This window comes from Nycticebus coucang, chromosome 12, assembly GCF_027406575.1.
Source record: "Nycticebus coucang isolate mNycCou1 chromosome 12, mNycCou1.pri, whole genome shotgun sequence".
Lineage (NCBI taxonomy): Eukaryota > Metazoa > Chordata > Mammalia > Primates > Lorisidae > Nycticebus > Nycticebus coucang.
In genome coordinates, this window is record NC_069791.1 from 20,088,901 (window position 1) to 20,113,719 (window position 24,819).

At 40.8% G+C, this 24,819-nt stretch overlaps 1 protein-coding gene across 1 annotated transcript in view; it reads right to left on the reverse strand.

Moving 5' to 3' along the window:
- Positions 1-5,076, reverse strand: part of ARID2 (AT-rich interaction domain 2) — a 194,575-nt gene extending 189,499 nt beyond the window's left edge. Inside the window, exons 1-3 of the mRNA XM_053555635.1 lie at positions 4,839-5,076; positions 4,630-4,723; positions 3,470-3,567 (exon numbers count right to left, since the gene is read on the reverse strand). Coding sequence (XP_053411610.1) covers positions 3,470-3,567; positions 4,630-4,723; positions 4,839-4,930 — 284 coding nt within the window. The 5' untranslated portion in view covers positions 4,931-5,076. The remainder of the gene's footprint in view (positions 1-3,469; positions 3,568-4,629; positions 4,724-4,838) is intronic.
- Between the last annotated feature and the right edge of the window lie 19,743 nt (positions 5,077-24,819).

Genomic DNA, 24,819 nt, shown 5'->3' on the forward strand with positions numbered 1-24,819 from the left:
AGCACCTCTCTACAATTAAGTTTCTGACTATATTAAAGGCTGATACAGGTGAAAAGAAACCATTGCATATTATAAGTTCTACCCCCAGATAACCATTAACATATAGTTTTGTATAATAAATTTTTAACATCCAAGATACTTTACCTCTTTTCTAAAAGTTTTGTAGAAGAAATATCAAGTTCACCTTGACTACTCTTATAGTATTACTACTATACTTGTTGAAACAAAATTCTTCAACTAAGTATTTTAAGTATTTATCTAAATCTTCATACCAAAGCTTCAAATTCTTAACCCAAATTGGATTAGGACACTGCCCCCCAATCTCAGCACCAAGATAGAAAAATAAAATTCACCGAGTAAATATGAACATTGGTCAAAGATCTACTTGGGCATGAATTTAACCTACGTAATTTCAATTATATTTTAACTTAAAGTCATTTGTAACAAACTAAATTCATAATAGACTGATTATTACTAAAACACATCATGAACACCTTTTTTGTCCAATTAATGAATGCCTCTAAAGCCATTTTAATTTTTTTTGCACTATAATATTTCCATCTACGAAATGTGGGAAATTATACCTCATCCTTTTACACTTGTAAGAATATTCTAATAACAAACACTTGTGGAACACATTGAGATGACATGCCAAAAAAAAGAACTAAATGAATATAAATTACACAAATATCATGATTACTACCCAATTTTTAAATAAGAGTACTTTCACACATTATCAGTAGGCACTTACATTTTTAAAAACTAAATGCCAATGTTAAAACAAATAATAAACCGCATTTTTCATTTTAGACTTTGTTAAATTTTTATAGACAATCTACAACTGAATAACTATTTTTGATACAATCAATTTAACTTTTGGCAGATACTAATATTCACGTCTCTGTATTTACTGCCTGAGTATATGTGTAGCAAAAAGAACATAAAACTGTTAAGACATATACATACTCAGCATGCCAGTTTACTCTTCTTATTTAAATATCTGTAATATGAACATACATCAGAAAACAGTAAGCTAACACCCATCCACCCAATTAATATTAAAATTACAGGTGAAATATTAAACTTGTAAAGTAAAAAAAAACTAACACATGTAATAGCATCCTTATAAGTCAAATGAAAAAAGCAGAGTATTTTTTTTCTTTTTCTTTTTTTTTGCAGTTTTTGGCCAGGGCTGGGTTTGAACCCGCCACCTCTGGCATATGGGGATGGTGCCCTACCCCTTTGAGCCACAGGCACCGCCCCTAAAAGCAGAGTATATTAAAAAACCTTATTCCACCTGTGATTTACAAAACACGCTACATTATCTGCTCAACAGAAACTATGATATTCAATTTGATGTAGCAAAGAGATTACTTGATTACTATTTCTTACTAGGAAGAGGCACTCTTATGGTTAAGAGAATTACTGTTAAGCTTGGCATCTTGTCTACCAGCTAAGATTTTTTCTTTTTCCAGAAGAAGGTGTAAAAACCAGCATAATACATATCCTCTAACCATGCAATATTACACCACTGGGGAAAAATTCTTTGAAGGTTGGTAGTACTCAATTTTTGACCAGGAGATTTCTTTTATACTTCTTCACAAGCCATACAAATCTTCACATGATTTTATTTTCCAAAACAAATGCTTCAACTTTTTCCCTAGTAGCCTAGCTACAACTCTAGAAAAACAAACCTGGAGAGTCACATATGGAGGAAAAACAAGTTTAGCTAAGGATATAGTTCAAAAAGCACCTTCTAGTAAGAGCATAAACCCCCTATTGATCTAAGAACACTGTAAATACTTACAACCTTGAAACTATATAGTTAAAAAATACTACCTGTAAGTACAATTAATGGATGATACGTTTCCAAGATAGAAATGACAAGTGAAAAAAACATTTATGATTAACCTTTGTAAAAAAAAAAAATTGACGGCCTAAACATTTAATTGACTATGCTAAAAGTGTTAGTGTGAATGTAAATTTTTCAGAAAAATATACATGTATCTCATGAACTGTATATATCATATACTCAATTTCAATCAATCAACCTAACAAATACCAGACAAAACCATAAAATGTGTATTTTTAACAGTCCAAAATCCAAATGGTTCCAAGTGATTACCATAAAACCAGAATATATACTAACATGTTCCTCTCAATATCATAAATGGAAATGAGCAATTTATTTACTACCATAAATATAAATTCTGTTTCTCACCTCAATACTAATGCACCAGTTTTGGAGGTTTTGTTGTCTAATTTACCCTTTATTTAAAAATGTACTCTGACACACATGCATGCCATCACACACACACACACAATAGACAACCAACCATATTTAACATTTCCTAGATTTCTTGTGTAACTCAGTAACTACTCCACAAAGTTCTGTGAACTCCAGCTTCAAGCCTGAAGTCAATCTAAGAGAGCCAATAGAAAGTACACCTGTGCAATTACTGCATTTCCTATTTCAGAATGCTGAGCAGGATACAGAATAACTGAGTACATTTGCAGCAATAAAGCAAAACTCAAATTATACAGAAACCACATTACAACAAAAGGCCATCCTGTAATGTTGCTATTAAAAAGCAATAACAGGAGTATTACTTTAGTTTCAAATAACCACCAACTTAGGACCCTCTATGGGTAAGTAAACATTAAAATTAAAAGATGATCTCATAAAAAATTACAGCATGAAAATATTCCTAGAAGAAAACTATAAGAAAAAAGAAAAGTAACTCACAAAATATATTTTCCAGACTGTATGACATACAAACTGAATAAGAAATTTACCCTCAAATAAGAAGTCAAAGAAAATGAGGGGGAATGAAAGAAAATGCAAATTACAGTATCCCATTCCACAGTATCCCCTTTTTCCTAAAGATGTAATAATCCCTTTGAACGTTTTCAAGTCACTCAGAAACTCAACAAAAAAATGATTCTGAAAACAAGCTGGTTACCTAAGCCACCAAAATGTGACGCCATATAGAAATACTCTACAAAAAAACTATTCAATGACACAGTTCCAAACAAGAAGTTTCATTTATTTTTTAAATTCCGGAAGTCAGAATTTTAAAAAGGAGTTTCCAAAACAAAGAGAAAAAATTTCCCAAAGGTTACAAAGTTTCATTAACTATCTTAACTCTTTTACTAAGCATCACCTTTCCGCTCCTTAGTGGATGCCAAGCAATCAATAACAATGTCACAAAAGAATGTTTACCAAGACGGAGGGGTGGGGTGTCACCTATAACGATTTTGTATGAGAAATGTAAACGATCCTAAAAGTGGTAGGGGAGACTTTCACCTTCCTACAACCACACTTTTATTTATATTAAATGTTTCTCAGGCTGAAAATTAACAAGAGCTTAGAGACTGGTGTGTAAGGTCTGCTTTTGTTTTTGCTAAAAACAAATCTCTCCATAAGTCCCTTATTTCCAAATACTGTGGAAAAGTCACTACTACTCACCGCAAGTAATACTGTTTTAAAGCAAAGGCAGCGTTAGAACAACTTCTGGGAAAGTTGAACTCTTCAACAATTTCTCCCCACTGATTCTTCTCAGAAACCTGGTAAAAACACAGGCACACTTGTCTCAAAGTGCACAATCCAAGGAAACCTTAACTTAACTATGAAATAAATACCCATTCTACAGAGATCCGTAGATACCTAAGGCATCAATGGGTGTTTCGGATCGATCCGTAAGAGTTACTGAGCCAGGGCTTCTGGAATCACTGTGTTTTCACCAGAGAGCCCCGTATTTCATAGCACTTGTTTTGTTTGGGGGGGTTTGGGGGGTTTGTTTTGTTTTTCAAGCCCGGACAATAACCAATCGCAAGTCCCTCTGTCGCCCCCTTTTAAATCTCAACGCGCTCCGTTTACGCTTAAAAAAAAAAAAAAAAGTTCAAAAGGATCAATACTGTTCCGGACAGCGACGTCCGCGGGTTCTGGGGGGGCAGGGGCAGGAGCCGATTCCGATCCCTCTCCCAGATCTATCCATCTCCATAGGCCCTTCTTTGAGGCCTACAGCTTCTGCCTAGCCTTGAAGCCTAAGATGGCTATTTGGAGACAGGTCCTGGTTTCTTTTGTTAGCTGTATAAACCGAGGGCGACCGGGCCGAGGCTGTGCCCCCGGTTGCTGGGATCATTTCGCAGCCGATTATCGATGTTAAACCTGCCCGCGCTAATTTTGAGTTGCACGAAAACTGCTCTCAGAGTCTGTGTGTCTCTGTGTCTCCGCCTGTGCTAGAGCGGCAGCGGCGGCAGAGCTGACTCGAGAGCGAGCGGGAGGCGCGGGCGCGGGGCGGGCGCGGGGCTCCGGCTGGCGCCCCGCACACCCGCACTCCCCGCCGCGGCGCTCAGACCCCGCCGGGCCGGCCGGGCACCGGGCAGGACGCGAGCCGGCGCCGGGCCGCCCGCCCGCCCGAGCCCCGCGCCGGCCGCGCGCACGCGAGCCACCAGGCCAAAAACAGCCCCGCCGCCGTCCGCCTCCGTGCCACCGGCTGCGAGCGAAAAGAACGCCTTTTGCCCCCGCGGGCCACCCCGCCAGCCCCGAGCGCCCACTCCGGGGTCAAAGGAGACTTTTTGGAGGAGGCCAGAGAGAGGGAAATACAAATTAAAACTTCCACTCACCTTCGCGAATCCGCCTAAAGTAGTGACTCTGGTGTAGAGACCGTGAAGATCCAGCTCCTTCCCACCCACCGCAGGGATTTTTTTAAAAGGCGACCTGCGGGAGAGAGAAAGCCCCGCACTTGTCAGCCGGGACCCCGCGCCCGGCCCGGGCGGGAGAGCCCCGTTCGCCCCAGCTCGCCCCGGCGCTGCCCCCCCGGTTCTGCTCTCACCCTCTGCTGTGGTGGAACTGCCGCAGCTCGTCCAGGAAAGCGAGTCCCTTTCTCCGCTCGTCCGGAGGCGCCTTCCCCGTCGAGTTTGCCATTATTTTTTCAAAGGAGGTTTTTAAAAAACCCAGATCGGTGTTTTAAAAGCGCCCCCCGCTCCCAGCGCTTCCTACCAGAGCCCGGAGCCCATTCCTCGGCCGGCGGCGGCGGGGCTCAGTCATGGGCCGGCGGTGGTGGCGGCGGCGGCGGCGGCGGCGGCGGCGGCGCAGGGAGGGAGGGAGGGAGGGGGAGGAGGAGGAGGAGGAGGGGAAGGAGGGAGCAGGAGGCCAGGGGGAGAGGAGGGAAGGAGGGAGGGGAATTTCTAAAAAAGTTTAAAGAAATCGGAGCGAAACTAGAGGGGCAGGCGACTGCCGGATCCGCGCGAAGCCGCGGGGCGAGCGCGGCCCCCACCCCTTCCTTCCCTCCCTCCCTCCCTCCCCGCGGCCCGGCTCTCGCCCGCCTCTCAGCGCCGCCGGCCCAGGCGGCTCGGCCCGGGGACGCGATTCAACATGGTGCTGCTGCCGGGGACGCGCGAGCGGACGAGGGGCAAGGCGAGCCGATGGTGAGGGGCCGGGGCGGCCGGAGGCCCCAGAGTTTCGGCGGCGGCGGCGGCGGCAGGGCTGGGGCAGGCGGGGCTGGGGGTGGGGAGGGGGAGGTCTGTGTGGTGGTTTGTGGAAAGCGGGGTGACAGCGTGTATTCCGGCCCCAGCTCCGCGGGGCCCTCGCACACATTCACGCGCGGTCTCGGCCGCGGCGGCCCAGGCGTCCTCCCGCAGAGGCACCGGCGGCAGCCGAGCCGCTGCGCGCCGCCCGCACGCCCGCTTCCCTCCCCGCCAGCCTCCCTCTCTGCCGCCGCCGCCGGTGCCGCGGCCACAGCCCGCCAGCTAGTGCAGCACAGCGACCCCCGAGGGCCGGCCGCGGCACTGCGCCTGGCTCCACACCGCCCCGGCAGCTCCTCGCGGGGAACAATAGACTCGGCTCGCCGGGCTTAGGGTTCATCTGCAATGTGCCGCACATTTCACAAGCACACAAAGCCTGAGGAAAGGGGGGCGGCGCGGGGAAACGGCCACTACCGGTTGTTCCAGGGTTAGGGGTGGAGGCGATGTTCGCGTCCCCGGCCCGGCTGGTGTAAAGGCCGCCACAGAGTCCCCGCCCGCCCCACAAAACCGGAGTGGCGCCGGAGGGAAAGGGATGTCTGAGAGGCAGCTCTTCAGCTATGCCACAGTCCCCGAGCGGAATAAAGTCAATGTCTTACCTTTTTAGGGTTTTTTTAGGTTTAAGGGAATCGCCTTTTCTGAGCCTTATGGTAATAATTTGGGGCCTAATTAGCACATTTTCCATGAATTATCCACAAGCTAACTTTAACAAACTATACACTAAATGCAGTGTGAACTGTCCTAGTTCTGCAGAAATAGAGTAATGCTCTTAATACGTCTTGCCTTTGGTTGGTTTCACGTATCAAACTGGATTATTCTATGACCAAAGTTATGCAAACAGCAATTAAACTAGTTGGGAAGCAATCTGTCGAACTTTGACAATAATAATTAACGTGTATATTTTTATAGTAAGTTATCTTAAAGACTGCTGCGTTTAAAATGCCGGATAAAACCAATTTTTCCTTGTTTTCTCTCAAATGTCTTAAGTGTGATCCTTGTCTAAAATATTTTTGAAGGTTAAAAAGAAAAGATTAGCTTAAATGGGAGATACAAAACATCTCAACAAACACTGTCACCCAAGTTTACATTTATAAGGGATATTGGAGCCGGCCCTTGGCCACTAACGTTCTAATTAAGCTGACAGTCTGTGAAGCCTGTTATTACTATTTTAGTGACGGCCACTACGGGCAAAGTCACTAACACAAGGTCACAGGGGAGTAAGGTCTGGATGGATTCTTATTTCAGGTAGTCATTCCAATGGGAACGTTGATTTGGTGGTGAAAAATTATGCAAGATAACCCAGCGTGCTTCCGGCGCTCACTCTAGGAAAGAGATTCATTTCCCGACTAAAGTTTTTCTCTTAAATGGGGTCGGGTCTGAATAAGGTTGTAGCTAGCAAGTTCCTGACACCCCAGGGCCAGTGAGTGTCTCCGAAAGCGGTGAGGGGCGGAGACCCGGCCGGGGGAGGTGGAGAAGCTGGGTCCCGGCGGGAGACCAGGGGAGGTGGTTGGAGGGAGGCCGGTCAGCTATCCCTTCCCCCACCGGTCCTCTTAGGGGGTGTGGAGATGTGGGCCGCAGCGCTGCGTGGCCCGGGCTGTGCGGATTCCCTGAACGCCGCACTTGCGTACAGCCCCTTACGTAACCGTCAGAGCCGGGGATTCCCTAGAGGGGGTCATTCTATTCAACCATTACACACACCCCGGGCTCTGCCGCCGTGCCGCCGCCGCTGCCGCCTCACAAAATGGCGGCGCCCATAGAGGAGACAGCAGCCGGCTCCTCGGCCCCATTTTGTAGGAGGCGAGAGATCTGTCAACGTGGGATAGCTCTGCTGAGGATGCATTCGAGTCTGGAAATCCTACTAAGGGATGGAGCCTAGGGGACCACAGTATATGGACAATGTGAACGACTTTTAGCACGTCCACGCTTTTACACTTTTTCATTTTCTCGAAGGAAGTGCCAGAAGCCGCCAGAATCATTGTAACTAAGGGGAAAAGGGGCAGCTGAGGCTGACTGCTCCGGGGACTTGCCGCGACGCCTCGGTGGCTTTGGTTGCACCTCCAGGCTCCCTGGAGTGGGCCGGGACGTCGCCGAGGGCTGCCTGGGCGGCCTCCGCCACACCACCGCTGCAGTGAGACTTTCCGGTAGTTTTTAAATGCCGCAGTCCACAACCCTGTCGTCTGAATCGTGGGCTTGGGGAGCTCCGGAGGCCCCTGCTCCGGGAAGTCTCGGTCGAACGGGAGCCGGGGCACTTGCGGATTCCCACGGCCAGGAGGCCGGCGGTCGCTGCGGGCCGGGTTGGTGCGCGCCGGGCTGGAGTGGGAACCGAGGCACGTACCCTGAAATTTAAGTCGCCCGAGTGGAGACGCGAGATTGCACGTTCATGTTGTTTCAAGTTAGCTGTTAGAACGTCTTTCCTAGTTTTCCAGTCTGTAGTGGGCAAAAATCGAAAAGCAGAATGGAGAGGTGACCACTTTTGGAGTCAGCTGATATTACTGTGTATGCAGTAGTGTTTTGCTTTTTAGGGCAAGTATTAAAGCTTAAGGCTTGAAGTGATACTAAAGGCTTTTTTTTAAAAGAAATTTAAGATGTGATGTGGAAATGAATTGACTTTAAAAAATTCCTTTTCTGTAGAAGAGGCTATCTTTGAACATGGAGTCCTAAAATATATTTGATGGCTTATTTTAAATCCTTAACACTGTATGTATGTTATAGTCAAAGTAAAAGCATAAACGTGAAACTTAGTATTAGATTATTTACCCGTTTGAATTTACTTGTGATTAGAAAATTGTAAGACGAAAGTAAGCTGTTAACGATATACGCTTTTAAGAGTAATCCAAAGTTTAAGACAAGATGAGATTCATCTGTTGAAACACATGCATGCATTACAGGAATAATTGATGTTTAAGTGTACTTTTCTAGTTGAGGCAATCATTTGTGTTTACGTAACTTTTTCTTTTGAGGTGTTTTGCTTTTGTTTATTTGAACCCTCATATTTCCTGTACTGCAGAAGTGCAGCTTTATGCAGGCTTTATGCTGCATAAAGCTGCGCCTCAATCGCTGAATTCCACAGCCTTCCCCTGCCACAAATGGTTGCTACTGCTGGTGTGTGGACTTCTGGTCCTGTCTGTTCCTATTGTCCTTTAGATTTAATAACTTTGCTTGCCACTAATCAGTCTGCATCTCTTGCAAGAACATCATATTAGCACCCTAGTAGCCAGAGAATATTTTTTTAGGGGATTGCACTGAAGTAACCCCAGTGCATAGTATTACGTTTCTTATTACCATATTGCATTTCCTATAGTGGGCAGCATAGAGCAGGTGGATCCTGGAAAAGTGATGTTAAAGACGTGCTGACAGTTTTACAACATTCACCCACTAATAAGATAGAAAATAAAATATAGTTCGTAGTTTTCAAGCATTAATGGAAACAGCTCCTCTAAAAAGTTACCAGTAAGCGAATATTGCTGCAACTCAATTTGTATAGTTTACTGTTGTAATGAGAAATAATGACAAAGCCTTTATGATGGGAAAAAAATGCAAAGCCTTGCTGTTAATTATAACTACAAACCCTACACATCATAAATTAAAGGTTTCTGTTTTATATGAATCTTTGATTCTTATCAGCTTTAATATTAGCCAAGAAATTGTAGTAAATTAAAAGTTCCTTTATTCAACTAAACTATCTGATTTCAAATCAGGCATGTCAGGTTACAACAGCTGAAATCACTTCATTGAGGAATTGGTAAGTCAACTCCATTGACTTACCATTGACTCCATTTTAGGTCACTGATTTAAAAGAATAGTTCGGCTGGTTAAACAAGACTATCAATGTTACAAAAGATGATGTTAGAATAAAGATGTTGGGATGCTCCTTTAGCCTGTAACTACTGCTGGACTTTTTTCTGTGGGCTGATTGGTCTTATTTGAAAGTTTGATTACAATATCAAATCAGACTTGAGGCCTTTATATTCTGATGGTAATTCTAAGGAGTATTTGGGAACTAAGCTTTCAAAAGGTGAGGAAATAGTTCATTGTATTGTAGATTAGGGTAATTTTAATGCATATACCCTGAATCTGTTACAGACAATTTGGTCCCCAGGAGGTACTAGTAAGCTTTGGGGGATTTTTCTTTTCACTATGTATTAGTGATTATGCTTTGTACATAAATACTGTGTGATTTAGTTTTTTAAGTAGTAATTTTCAATTAAAAAGATTTTAATAAGACTTAACTAAAAATTAAATTTTACTCAGTTAACAGCAGTATTCCTGGGAGAGGCATTCCCACTGGTGCTTGGGACAGGTAGTTGGTCTTATTAGTTGTTTAGGTCATTTATCTAGTCCTCAATTTTTTAAGTTGTTATGGGTTTAATGTGCTACTTTTGTCCGATCTGTTTATTTCATCTGTTTTGATCATTGTAAAGTTTTCCACAAACTGCTCATTATACACAGTTTATGGTATTATTAATAATACTATAAGTATACTATAAAGTATTATTAAAATACTATAAGTAATGAAGCTGGGTGCCGGCTACTCAGAAGGCTTGAGGCGAGAGATTCCTTAAGCCTAGGAGTTCAAGGTCCGGCAACATAGTGGGACCCTGTCTCCAAAAGTGGGGGGCGGGGGGAGCGGATGGTTATAATGAATTATTCGGACTAGAGTGTTTTTAATTTTTAATACTTAAGCAGAATCTTTAACATAGAGTTAAACTGGAAATTCTGCTTAGAACAAATAACAGCATCGCATTTAATGTAAGGATTAGGGTTGCTCAGAGTACTGTACTGTTAATAACAAGCATTTAAATCACATTCTTTGAAAACTTGAATCTACAGAAAATAAGATTCCAATAATTAACTTTTTAATTATGGGAAAGGGAAAGGAATATTCAGTGAATGTAAAAAATACACTACCGAGCAAACAAATTGTTTTAATGAATTTTGATTTTGTTTCAATTTTTTGGTACATTGACTCTTCTTGACATTGCACTTTGCTATTAATTAAAAAAAATTAAACCCCAAAGACAAATTAATTTTGTATTTAATGCAGATTTAATTCTTGACTAGCTATAAAGCTTAAGGAGTTGGCGGTCTTGTTGGCAAAACAATAAAATTGGAATTAGGCTGAAATGCAAAACCGTGTAATAATTAGGTTTCTTGAAAGTATATGCAGTTTTTCCTTCATAACTACATGAATCAGAGTAGTATTGACTTAATAATTGAATTTATTTAGCTTTTCTTTTTCTCTGAAAACATATCACGCACTATAGATACCATCAAAGTGGAAAATCAGCTGGGGCCAATGTAAATTGTTGAAGTTTATTACTATGCATTAAGGAATATGCTACCCAAGCAAAATAATTTTTTAAAGGTGACATGACTTTAACATGATTTGTAATATTTAGAACTCAAAAGTATTCTAGAATAATCTTTGTGTCATAATGTACATGAGAAATATTTATAAATAGTTTTTTGGGAGTACAAAATATGAGTGTAGATCCTGTTTCTAATGTCTATGCATTTTAAGGATGTTTCCTATTTATGACAATCAGTGTTAATCAGAGGTTAAATATTGGTCCTCCTTTTTCTCTGGAAACTGAAAAGAAGCTTCCCTTTCATTAGAGTATGTGGGAATTTGCTCTCCTCCCACTGAACTGAATCCATCCTTCATGCTATTTGCTAGCCTCAGTTGTTTTTCTGCTCCATTAAAGTTGGGGCTACCAAAAATACTAGTACTATCACAATTACATCGTGGGTGGGTTTGTGGCCATTGCAGATACCCTCTTTCCTGTCAATTCCTAAGAGATTTTTGAAATAATAGTATATTCCCAGCTAGATAATAGATTCAATTTGTGGTCTATAATAGTGATCAAAGAGTCCATAAGCCCTGTAAAATGAGATGCATTTACTTCTATTTATTGAGGGAGCAATTCTCAGTAGGCATGGGCATCTTAAAGTGCCCTGTGATACACAAAAAGTTAAACCTATATTTGCTAAAGACAAGTAGTAGGTTTAGTGGATTGCTTCAGGTGCTGCTTATATTTTATGTATTATTGGCCTCTTGGGAAAAGCAGTTTGAAACTTTAATTAAGGAATACTACTTTAGTTCATCAAATAGAATTGCAGCAAACAAGCAAAACTCTGTTTCTAAAGGAGAGCTATGTACAATAGATCTTTACCAAAAAAGTTTACATTGAATAACTTTTGGTTTGCCCTCTATTGAAAATGTGTAGATGAAGAATTACATTAATTAAAAATAGGCCCCAGGGAAGATTCATTCTTACAGGATGTTGCCCAATAAAAAATAAATTTAAAAAAAATTTTAAAAGATTAAAATAGGCTCCAAATATAATTCTTCACCAAATTGGGAATGCTTAGGGATATACATGAATTTATTACCATTTTCCAAGTAGTGGTGTTGTTCATGGATGTGCTTGTGTTCATGTGTGACATTCATTCGAATGTTTTCTATGGTTTGGCCAGATCACACTGCCAGGTTCCTCTTCTTCGTGCTCACTTGCTCTGATGTTATTTGCTACAATCGTACCTAGGTTTTAGCCTAGCTAAACCTTGCTTTTGTAAAGATCATCCACAGGGCTAATTTAGCCCAGATCATGTGTGAGCCCAACATAAAATTTGAACTTTAAGGATACTACTTCAGGTGTAACCTTTTTGTAAAAATGTTAAACTAGTTCAGTCCTAATCTGTGCAAATTCCAAATTGTTCATGGATATTAGTAATATATTAATTATTTTTGTGCCTTTGGGGGGGTTAATTAGATTCTTGTAGGAAAAATTATTGTTACTTAAAATCCACAACTCTGTGTATTATTTTGGGTGAAGAGGGGAAGTTAGCATCCCAACATGTTTTATACAGGGTATGTTAACATTTTCCTTTTTGACCCATTACCTACTGAACCAAAAGAAAGGGCATATCTGAGAGAAAACATGTGCTTTATTCAGGCCTTAATAATTAGGCGTTTAAGTTATACCTTGAGCTCATTCTTAAGAGGTAAACATTTTACTGTAAGCCTTCTGATTCTCAAACCAGTACTTGTATTAAACATTCTTTCTGTCTTGCTAATCCAATTTCCAGAATGAAGTTAGTTGGTAAGCAAATAAGCATAAAGCCATAAATGTATCTGAATCATTTATAACTTAAAAAGTAGTATATAAAACTTTAAGCAGAAATCATTGATTGTGAAAGTGACAAAATAAAGTAAAAGTAATATTAAAGTAGGCTAAAAGGCCTTATTTTTGGTAATTATTGGAAAAGCTGAGCTCAGATACAGGGTGTGGGACTTCTCAGGCAATACTTTACCTTAGGTTAGAATCTGCATGAACTTCCCTTATAATTTATTCTTAGATCTTCTTTGCCATTGTGCACTACTTATTAAATAACCAGATAAGAACATTTGAAATGAATCTTTTAAGGCTACAACTTATATAACATTTTTATAAATATTACTGCTACATATAGAGAGACTAATATTTTTAGCCTTGCTACAATACCTTGTACAATTTTATAACTGCCAAGTGGCCTATAAAAGGCTACCAGCCCATATAAAAAAGGTTCTACCTCTGTCTGGTGCAGCTTAAAAAATTATTTCTGACGTGGCTTGAATTGCTAGGGAAAAGGAGGCATCTTTCCTTGGCAATGAGCACACACCCTTCCTCTGCTGGCAAATTGAAATCTAAGCTATGTGATCTACAAGACATTAGTATAATGGCCGTTTTGTCAGTAGTGAGCAGATTTACAGAAATAGTCTTATTGTTACCTTATTTTAATAGTTTTTGATCTAAGATTGTATATAACCTCACTTGATGAGAATGTTATGACTATTTCTCCCTTGAGAAGTACTGGAAGATAAAAGCCAGGAGAAATACATGTGACAGTTAGTGAGCATGGGCTCAATAAATGAAGTAAGTATCTTCTGCAAATTATCATACTCTTATTTCTTAAAGTCACAGGTTAAATCCAGGGATTTCACCCAAAGTCAAGAGTGTCAAGTGATGTTTTTAGGGCAGCTTAGGCTAAGCAGCTCAGTTGCCATTAATAATAATACAAGAATTCAGGAACATCAATTCTAACTATAAGGCAGGTACCTCCATCTTTTCTCGTAATATTTTATAATAAACCAGTGTCATACTCTGAATATTAAAGTTGTTTACCTCCAACTGTCCAAACATTGCCTGTTAATTCAAGTAAAAGCCAGTGATGTATGGTAGGGGTTTCTCCCTTAGTGTTGTGTGGTAGTTGACAACACATCTAGCATTTAAGGAATGTATTATTGTAACTGTTGAGTTATCATATCCAAGAATATAAGAGCAATAACTAGATAAAGCTTCATTATTTGTAGTAAAATGAATTTTACTTGGCCTTTGATAGTTGACAAGCCCCATGTTATAATTGAGAGTCAATAGCAAAACAGAAAGTTCAGGAAAGATAGAGTAGTGCTAAGGTCTGAACATTGAAATCCTAACTGCTAAGGCCATTAGGAAGTGGTACCTCAGGAAGGTGCCTGCATAAGTTGATGCCCTAAATAAAAGATACCCCAGAAACCTGGTTTGCCCCTTCTGCCATATGAGGTTACAGCAAATACGCCATCATCTAGGAACCCGGACCTCACATAGACATCAAATCTGCCAGTGCCCTGATCTGGAATTTCTCAGCCTCCAGAACTAAGAAACTAATGTTTATGAGCCGCTCAGTCTATGGTATTTTGTTATAGCTGCCCGAACACACTGAACAACAGGATGCAGCCCCCACAGTGCTCGCTGGGGGTCATTCACTTGTCATTCTAGTTGTACTCATTTGCCAGTCTTCTCTGATGAAAGAGAAATTAGCAGTCCTGCTTTCCCTTGCTTTGAGTCACAGGTGTCAAATAAGGATTTATTTTCCAAGAAGAAAGTGATTAAATAGATTCTTTGCAGAAAAGTTTTCAGAGCAGATCTGCCTTAAAAGTTCTGTAGACTTTGGACCTAGTTCAGAAGTGGCCAAGGCCAAACCTTAAAGCATAAAAGCAAAAGTTGGACTGTACTTAAGGTAAACAAACTGCAGTCTAGTAAAGAACTATCAATAAGGTCACAGACAAGACCTTCTTATTGACAGATAGGCAATGTGAACTGCTATCTTCTGGAAATATCCTTGGAACAGGTCTGGAAGGGTTTTGGGACTTGTTTAAAACATGGGGTTGAAGTTTCATTGCTAGTCAGGGTTAGGACAGAAGGTCCGCCAGCTATCTAGACAGATTAGGATAGCACTTTCTTGCCACCTAGGAAAAATCGGAGAAAGCAAAGTTTCTCATGACCTTGTGTTGAGACTGGACTATATCCAGAGACCAATTTATCTTTTTTTTCTCCATGGCACTGTTACGGCACTGGCCACATAAACCAAGAGTGGCAATTTCAAACCTGGCCCGGGCCAGCTAAACAACAATGACAACTACAACAAAAAATAGCCAGGTGTTATTGGTGGGCACCTGTAGTACCAGCCACTTGGGAGGCGAAGGCAAGAGAATTGCTTAAGCCCAAGAGTTTGAGGTTGCTGTGAGCTGCGACGCCACAGCTTTCTACCGAGGGCAACATAGTGAGACTGTCTCAAAAAAAAAAAAGAGAGAGAATAATGTTATTTAATCATTAAGTCAGTTTAAAAATAGACATATTGGGAATGCTAGGTAAAATAAGTTTTCTTAATTGGATTACAATGTTTTTTAGAAGACCCTTGATAGGTAGTGTGAAATTCATATTTTGACAATTTAGGCATCTTTTTTACAGAATTTTATAAGTATTTCCTATGTAAGAGAACTTTTAACAAGGGCTGGATGAGACAGGAAAGTGTTATTAATGGAAATTATAAGATTTCCTACCTGGAAGGCCTTTTAAAATAGGAGATACTCATGCAATAGCTTAAATGAATCAGTCTTATAAACAACCAGAGAGGTCTTTAATACCCCTTAGAACCATATGTTTTGTTTGTTTTGCTGGTATTTTTTTATCTATCTCCATTCAAACTACCACTGATGGAAGACTTATAGCCAAGGAATGTGCTACGAGAAGAAACTGAAGAAGGTTCAGGCATTAAGGTTTTGGAGTTCATGAGTGGTGGGAGGGAGGAATGGACATAGAAATAATTGTACTACAGTATGATGAAGGAGCATGAGAGAGGTGTTGGCTTTGCCTAGAGGAGTCTAGAAGTTTTATAAGAATCATGTTTTCAGGCTTTGAAGGATTATGAAAAAACAGCCTTGTCTTATGATTAGAATGTTCGTGTTGTGGATAGGGAAGCCAGGACTAGGATAGTCAAAGGCTCAGTGGTATTAAAGCGCATGGCATGTTTTGGGCATGGTGAGTAGTCCACTGTGAATGAGACCATTTTACGGAAGCAGGACAGCTATGTCTGGCCAGTCTGAGACTGGGACTTTTTTCCTGAAGGCTGTTACTGTCAGTCATTTTTATTGTGCTGTGCAAATGATAGATGTACATATGGGAGGAATATGTACCATTCTTGGACCCTAGCTTTTTCTCTAGTCAATTGCGTCTCATTCAGACATATAGGAATACAAGAAAGGGAATTAATTGCATGAAAAAGAGGTACAGATTCGACTTCTTAAACGGGTTTGGCTTTTTAAGTTATTGTGCACAACCTGTGAAAAAATAGTTGTCTTGACATAGGTTAAGAAATGTAGTAAACCACTGTCATAACAAAACAGGAAACTAGAAGTAAGGGCTTCATTAACAGTGAGAGGACACAAGAGAGATGCAGGAAATACTGCAGAAGTGCAATTGACCGGACTTGACTGATTTCTAAGGCTCATACCCTACTTTATGTGTGAGTCATTCTTTCTTACAACAGGACATTTTCCAGCAGCTGTTTTGCCATGGGGCAATGCCTCTTTGAAATGGCTGCTCAAAAATACACACTTAAAACAAAAATTTAACAAGTATGCAACAGATATCTCTGACCTTAATCATTGCATCCTTATCCTTGATTATTATATCCTTCCTGCCATTCATAAATTTAAACGATGGAACATGTTGGGTACCTATAGTCACAGCTACTCAGGAGGCTGAGGTAGAAGAGGATCGTTTGAACCCAGGACTTAGAGTCTAGGCTAGGAAACATAGCAAGATCCCTCTCTTAAAAAAAAAAAAAAAAAAAGGTGAAGCACAGTGCAATTTAGAGAAATGAGGTTGAATAAAAGTTTCTGTTGCGTACTGTATCTGGTAATAAAAAAAATCATTTATTAAAGTATTTTAGGCTTCTTCACAATATCCCTGTATCGAAAGGGCTACTTCAGCATCTTAAGTACTTTTCCAACATTTTCTTTTTCTTTTTTTTTTTTTTTTTTTTTGCAGTTTTTGGCCGGGTCTGGGTTTGAACCCCCCACCTCCGGCATATGGGGCTCGTGCCCAACTCCTTTGAGCCACAGGCAACACCCTACCAACATTTTTCTTTTCTGTTCTGTTCTTTTCTTTTCTTCCTCATTCAAGAGCATATTTTTCATCTGAACTTTTTTACTTTCTCTTTTATAGGTTTATTCTAGCTCTGTGTTGTCTTTCAAAGGGACAACATCTGATATTGTTTTTTGTATTCTTTGTGTATTCTATATGATGCTATGGTACAAAAGTAGAAGGAAACTTTCTTTTTTTTTTTTTTTTGAGCCAGAGTCTCACTATGTCACCCTTGGTAGAGTACTGTGGTGTCATAGCTCACAGCAACCTCAAACTCTTGGGCTTCAGTGATTCTCTTGCCTCAGCCTCCCAAGTAGCTGGGACTACAGGTGCCCACCAACACGCTCGGCTATTTTTTTGTTGGAATTGTCATTATTGTTTAGCTGGCGCTGGCTGGGTTCAAACCCGCCACCCTCGGTATATATGGCTTGCTCCATAACCACTGTGCTATGGGCACCAAACCATTTCTTGCATTCTTCTTAATGCTAAGCAGTTTGGTACTTAGATTTTAATATCACATTGGCATAGTAGTTTTAGGCAATATTTGTAATTGATAGTTCATGTTTTGTCATAAAATACAGAACTTAGAAATCAGCTAATCCTACTTGCACATTTTATGAATAGGGAAACTGAGATTAAGAGAAATTAACATATTAATTCCTGATAACACAGCAAGTTAGACCTAGAAAGTGTCTTTTTTTTTTTGGCCAGGGCAGGGTTTGAACCTGCCACCTCCGGCATATGGGACCGGCGCCCTACTGCTTGAGCCACAGGCGCTGCCCGAAAGTGTCTTGATTCTATATGTCTTTGAGTTGTTTTTCCTTTTCTTTTTTTCATATTAATTTTGAATCACAGAAATATATCCCTCTTGTAAAAAGTTAAAACATAAATAATTTAGGGCTTCCTTTAGCTCTACTCCTACCCCACTCAAATCCCAGCTTTCTTCCCAGTATTAACTACCCCGTTTCCCCAAAAATAAGACATCCTCCGAAAATAAGACCTACTTACAGGAAAGATAAGATGTCCCCTGAAAATAAGACCTAGCGCATCTTTGGGAGCACACCTTAAAATAAGACACTTGTCTTATTTTCGGGGAAACAGGGTACTGTTATCACTTTGTTGTATGTTCTGTCAGCACTTTTCTCTGCATTTGCTTACATTATAAATACACGTTATGTGAGTACATGCCTAAAATTACACGTTATGTGGTGCCTAAATAATAATTTTTTTTTTTTTTTTGAGACAGAGTCACAAGCTGTCACCCTGGGTAGAGTTCTATGGCATCACAGCTCACAGCAACCTCCAACTCCTGGGCTCAAGCGAGTCTCCTGCCTCTGCCTCCCAAGTAGCTGGGACTATAGGCACCCGCCATAACGCCCGGCTATTTTTTGGTTGCAGCCGTCATTGTCGTTTGGCGGGCCTGGGCTGGATTCAAACCCGCCAGCTCAGGTGTATGTGGCTGGCGCCTTAGCCGCTTGAGCCACAGCTGCCCAGCCTAAATAATTTTTTTACTCCTGAATTTTTTAACAGTCATTATGAAACCATAGTGGAGTTACCTTTTATGAGTATGTCCCTTACATTGTGCACATGGAAGCAGGTCTGCCACTTATCCTTTCCTATAGCCTCATTGGATGTTTGTCCAGCCATTTAGTGAATAAGTACCTATTACCTTCTACCCTCAAGAAGTTTGTATTACACTTATAAAAGTGAAAAATGTGCAAAGATAACTAATACCAAATAACAAGTGCCAGTAAAAATGTATAAGGAGTCTTTCTGTTTTCTATTTCAGAAAGATCTGAATAGCTCAGGAAAAGTTTTAAATACATTATATAAAGCTCTTTGATGTAACCAGTTAAATTCCATGTTTGTTTAGGTTAAAAGTGTTTTGACAATACTCCACTTCAATTGACCATAACTGAAGTATTAAAGCATAACTAAGATCCCAACCATCTTTGAATTTATGTAAGCCTCAAGCTTAGTTTGAAATTAAAGTGTCAGTCTGGGCTGGGCTCAGTGGCTCACACCTGTAATCCTAATGCTCTGGGAGGTCGAGGAGGGTGTATCTCTTGAGCTCAAGAGTTTCAGAACAACCTGAGCAAGAATGAGACCCTGTCTCTACTAAAAATAGCTGGGCATTGTGGTGGGTGCCTGTAGTCCCAGCTACTCAGAAGGGTCAGGCAAGAGGATTGCTTGAACCCAAGAGTTTGTGGTTGTTGTGAGCCGTAATACCACCATACTTTCCCCAGGGCGACAGAGTGAGACTCTGTCTCAAGAAAATAAAAATAAAATAATGTCAGTCTGTTAACAGCTATTTTTTTTAATGAACTTAAGAGCCAGGTAGAATGTATTAACTGTATACAGCTATCATCCATGTACATATACATGTATATATACAGGCACACACTCCATAATGCCATTTCAGTTGATGACAGACCATGACAGTGGTCCCACAGCATTATAGTATGGTATTTTCACTGTACCTTTTCTTTGTTTAGCTTTTTTTTTTTTTTTTTCGGCGCCTGTGGCTCAGTCGGTAGGGCGCCGGCCCCATATACCGAGGGTGGTGGGTTCAAACCCGGCCCCGGCCAAACTGCAACCAAAAAGTAGCCGGGCGTTGTGGCGAGCGCCTGTAGTCCCAGCTACTCGGGAGGCTGAGGCAAGAGAATCGCTTAAGCCCAGGAGTTAGAGGTTGCTGTGAGCTGTGTGAGGCCACGGCACTCTACCGAGGGACATAAAGTGAGACTCTGTCTCTACAAAAAAAAAAAAAAAAAAAAAAGACAGAGTCTCACTTTATCGCCTTCAGTAGAGTGCTGTGGCGTCACAGCTCACAGCAACCTCCAACTCCTGGGGTTAGGTACTTCTCTTGCCTCAGCCTCCCGAGTAGCTGGGACTACAGGCGCCCGCCACAATGCCTGGCAATTTGTTTTTTCTTGTTGCAGTTTGACCAGGCTGGGTTTGAACCTGCCACCTTCGGTACATGGGGCCAGCGCCCTACTCACTGAGCCACAGGTGCTGCCCTGTTTAGTTATTTTTAAATACACAAATACTTACTATGATGTTACACTTGCCTGCAGTGTGAGCTATGGCTATGACATTTACCCTAGGTATGGAATAGGCTATCCCATCCAGGTTTGTGGAAGTCAACTCTGATGTTCATACAGTGACAAAATCATCTAACAATCAGTTCTCAGAACGTAATCCTATCTGCCCATCATTAATTTGTTATAGAATTGGCTGTAACCCTAGACCTCTGGAGGCCAAGGTGGGTGGATCACTTGAGCTCATGAGTTTGAGACCAGCCTGAGCAAGAGTGAGATCCTATCTCTACAAAAAATGAAAAACTGAGGCAACAGGATTGCTGAAGCTTAAGAGGTTGCTGGGAGCTATGACACCAGAGCCCTCTACCAAGGACAACGAAGTGAGACGACTTTTTTTTTTTTTTTAAAGAAAGAATGGGCTCAGACACGTGCAATGGTGAGAAACATCAAAAATGTCTGGATTTTTATTGATTTGGTAGCTAGTTCTAATCACCTCTGGTTTCATTCATGGCATCTGGATGTCCAAGCAGAAGAAATCCGGGATCACATGACTTCTCCATGAAGAACAAACTAAATACAGCTTGAACTAGAATACCCTGTGCCAGGCACATTTATATACAGTATTTCATTTGGTCCCTCATAGATGATGATTAAATCAGCTCTAAAAAGTTAGAATGATTTTACTTGAAATGAGATTGATGTGCTCTGAGACCCTGCACTATAAAATAATTATTTTTCCAGCATGATCAGTTATTACAGTTAAAGGGAAATGTTATAAAACATTTGGATAGTCTTCCTTTGCTGCTCGTGTAAAAGTGAGATTTCTCTTTCTTTCAATATGATCAAAGCCTAAAGCTTAAGTGTTTTCTTTTATAATTATAATTTATAATAATTTTAAATCTTCAAACATACAATAGTAGTACTTTAATATTTAGTAAATAATATAAGAATTGTCCAAAACCAAAATAAAAGTTCTGGGTCTTACTAGCTCCAATACTACTTTATTTTGGAATACTAAATGAGCAATTTCATACTTTTAACCTTATTCCTCTTCTAAATTCGGAAGATTTTCTACTGAATATAAAAAATTGTTTGAGAACACTGAGTACAAGATACTATATAAGTTTAAAGTGATAAGTACTCAACGTGTATCCTACAGGGAAATGGTTTAGGTTGAAAGATATATATAAGATGATCATTAAAAATAGCCTCATTGATTGGATTTAAAAAAAAAAAAATCCTTTTGCTACAATTGATAAGCCTTGATTTAAGAGCTCTATTTTTTTTTAAAGTAAATATTGGTCTGTATGATTCTTTCAGAGAAAATAAAACCACAGGGAGTATTTGTGATTCTTACCTATTGACTCCACAATGACAGTTTTCTGAGTCATTTGGAATTGAAGTCTATTAACACCAAATGTTAATTAGGGCCTCTGCTAGAAGCCATGAAACATGAGCTTCAGGGTCTTGCACTGATGCTAAAGACAGAAATAAGCATTGATAAACAGGTCTGAATATAAAACATGTAAAATCCAGCTATAGTTCTTTTCTTTATATTTTGCTGTTTTATGACCTATGTTTCAAATCCTGGCTGTTAATTATATGATTGCTAATACATAATGTTTAACATTATTTTTACTAAGTTAGGAAAAGTTTTGTTGAGGAAAAAGAACATCAAGATATTTAAGAGAGGAGCTAAAGACTGATGGGTAAACTGGAAAGAGATTATTCTGGTTTATTGAGAGAATGGAGGAGAGATTCTTTTTTTTTTTTTTTTTTGAGACAGAGTCTCACTTTGTCACCCTCAATAGAGTGCTGTGGCATCACAGCTCTACAGCAACCTCAAACTCTTAGGCTCAAGCGATTCTCTTGCCTCAGGCTCCCAGGTAGCCTGGACTACAGCTGCCCACCACAACACCCAGCTATTTTCACTCTGGCTCAGGCTGGTCTTGAACTCATGAGTTCAGGTGATCGACCCACCTCAGCCTCTCAGAGTATTGGGATTATAGGTGAGAGCCACCACGCCCAGCATATCACTGAGCCACAGGCACCGCCCCCATATACCGATGGTGGCGGGTTTGAACCAGGCCCCAGCCAAACTGAAAACAAACAAAACAAACTACAGGCATTGTGGCAGGTGCCTGTAGTCTCAGCTACTTGGGAGGCTGAGGCAAGAGAATTGCCTAAGCCCAAGAGCTGGAGGTTGCTGTGAGCTGTGATGCTACAGCACTCTACCGAGAGCGACAGAATAAGACTCTGTCTCTAAAAAAAGAAAAAAGAAAAGTTTGCTAGAAGCCTTGAGAAAGGTAAAGACAGGAAAGAAAAGTAGATAGGGTGGCGCCTGTGGCTCAATGGAGTAGAGCACTGGCCCCATATGCTGGAGGTGGCGGGTTCAAACCCAGCCCCTGCAAAAAAAAAAAAGAAAGAAAGAAAAGTAGATAGAGGATAGCATATTGACATATGCTTTTTCACAGATTTGTCAAAAGTTTTTGAAAAGAGAAAATAATATATGTGATACATGAGAGAAAATTTTAGTTGGCAGTTTTTTATATGCCCAGAGGAGAGGACAGCTGGAAGCCAGTTAGGAAGTGATAGCAATTGGAAGCAATTTATATGGAGAATTTAGATAATAGGACATTCAGAAAAGGATCAATTTTTTTTTTCTTATTTTATAAACAGAGTCTTAAATTAAGACTGAGGCTGGAGTGCAGTGGTACCATCAAAGCTCCCTACAGCCTCAAACTCCTTGGCTTAGGCTGTCCTCCTGCCTCAGCCTGCATATCTCAGACTACAGGCACGTACCACCATGCCTGGCTAATTTTTTTCCCCACTTTTTTTAGAGATGAGGTCTCACTATGTTGCCCAAGCTGATCAAGACAAGAACTCCTGGCCTCAAGTGATCCTCCCACCTTAGCCACTGCGTTGCTGAGATTACAGGGGCAAACTACCATGCCCTGATGTAAGGAATGGATTTTTAAAGTGTTAGTGTAAAAAATTGCTCTGAGGCCTCATTGAGTAGTAGCAATGACTAAAGAGCACAGCACTTCAAGATGTAACCACTGTTACATGCTGCCCCTTTAATTTTGCAAATTCTTGGCCTCTGGCTACCTTTTCTGAACGCCCTATCTAAAATCTTGTTGATATCACTTGTTTTCCACACTTACATTCCTTTAGAATTCCATGAAGTTGAGAATTTCTCTGCCTCCCTTTTTATAGCTATATCCTTAGTGCTGAGAATAATGTCTAACAAATTCTGGGTGTAGTCCTCCGTGTCTTGAAATACAGCCTCTCAATTTGATGTTTAGGATTATTAAATAAGACTCCATCTTAAATTTGGCAGGGACCTCAGGGTTCATGCAGCCCACTGTATCTTCACTACCTGTCTGTGGGCATTAGGGGAAGATTTTTTTACCACTGGAGCCATGCCTCAACCTCAGGAATGACAGTTAAGACTTAATGCTTTTTCTCCTCTCTTCCCTTCTCCTTTTCTTTCACTTTGGGGATCTAAGGTATGGAGTTTAGTTTTTCTTTTCTTTTTTTTTTTTTTTTTTTTGGCCGGGGCTGGGTTTGAACCCACCACCTCTGGCATATGGGGCCGGCGCCCTACCCCTTGAGCCACAGGCACCGCCCTGGAGTTTAGTTTTTCAATGACAACAACTGCTCTGGCTCAGTCTCCCACCTAATGCAGGAATTCCTTCTATGGCATATATTTTCATAGGTCCCATCTAGGAATAGAAAGGACACTGGTGTGTGTTTCATCTAACAGGTGTTTATTGAATGGCTACTATGTGCTAGGCTAAGGATACAGTGATAAAAACATTTTCTGCCATCACATGATTTTATAGCCTGGTGAAATTTTACTTGCAGCAACATAGTCTCTATATTCTTTCCCTATCCTCTGTTTATTCTTAAGGCTCTTTGGAAACAAAAGGCAGAGGAATGGAAAGAAATAAAACCGAGAGTTAAATTTCTACTAAAGACATCCACTTTTTAGTTTGGGGGGGCATTTAAATTCAATTCAATTCCATTCAATAAACACCTGCTGAACATCTGTAGCCCTTGGCTAGATTTTGAGGAATGAAAGCTAAGTAAGATATACCTCCTACTTGCACAGGGGAAAATGAAATGTATTATACTCTTAAGTGTGATAAGTGCTATATGTAACTGGTTTTCGCCCACCCCTTTATTTCTTTCTCTTTTTTTCTCCCTCCAGATAGGATCTCACTCAGTTGCCCAGGCTGGAGTGCAGTGGTCCAATCATAGCTCACTGCAGCCTTGACCTCCTGCACTCAAAGGTGTAACTTTTTTGAGTGATCCATTTCATTGAACAGTCCTAGCTAATAAAAAGTTGTTTCAGGGGCGGCACCTGTGGCTCAACGGAGTAGGGCACTGGCCCCATATGCTGGAGGTGGCAGGTTCAAACTCAGCCCTGGCCAAAAACTTCAAAAAAAAAAAAAGTTGTTTCTTTAAACGAAAATCCGCGTTTTAACACTTTTCCTTTCGTTGGTCCCAGTTTTGTCCTCTGAGTTCTTCATTCATTTATTTGACTCATCCCACATCCCATACTTTGCCAGCTTCTCCTCATAGGCAAATAGACATGATCCTGGCCCCAAAAACTATTAGGATGTAATTCCCCAACATTGAAGAAGTTGCTTAACCTCTTTAAGCTAGTTTTTTACCTGCAAGTCCAGGGTAGTATTAGTTTACCTACAACCGAGGATTATTGAGATAATTAAATAAATAATGTGTGCAATGTACTGAATACAGAACCTCCTACACAGCTTTGAACAGATGATAGCTTTTACCCT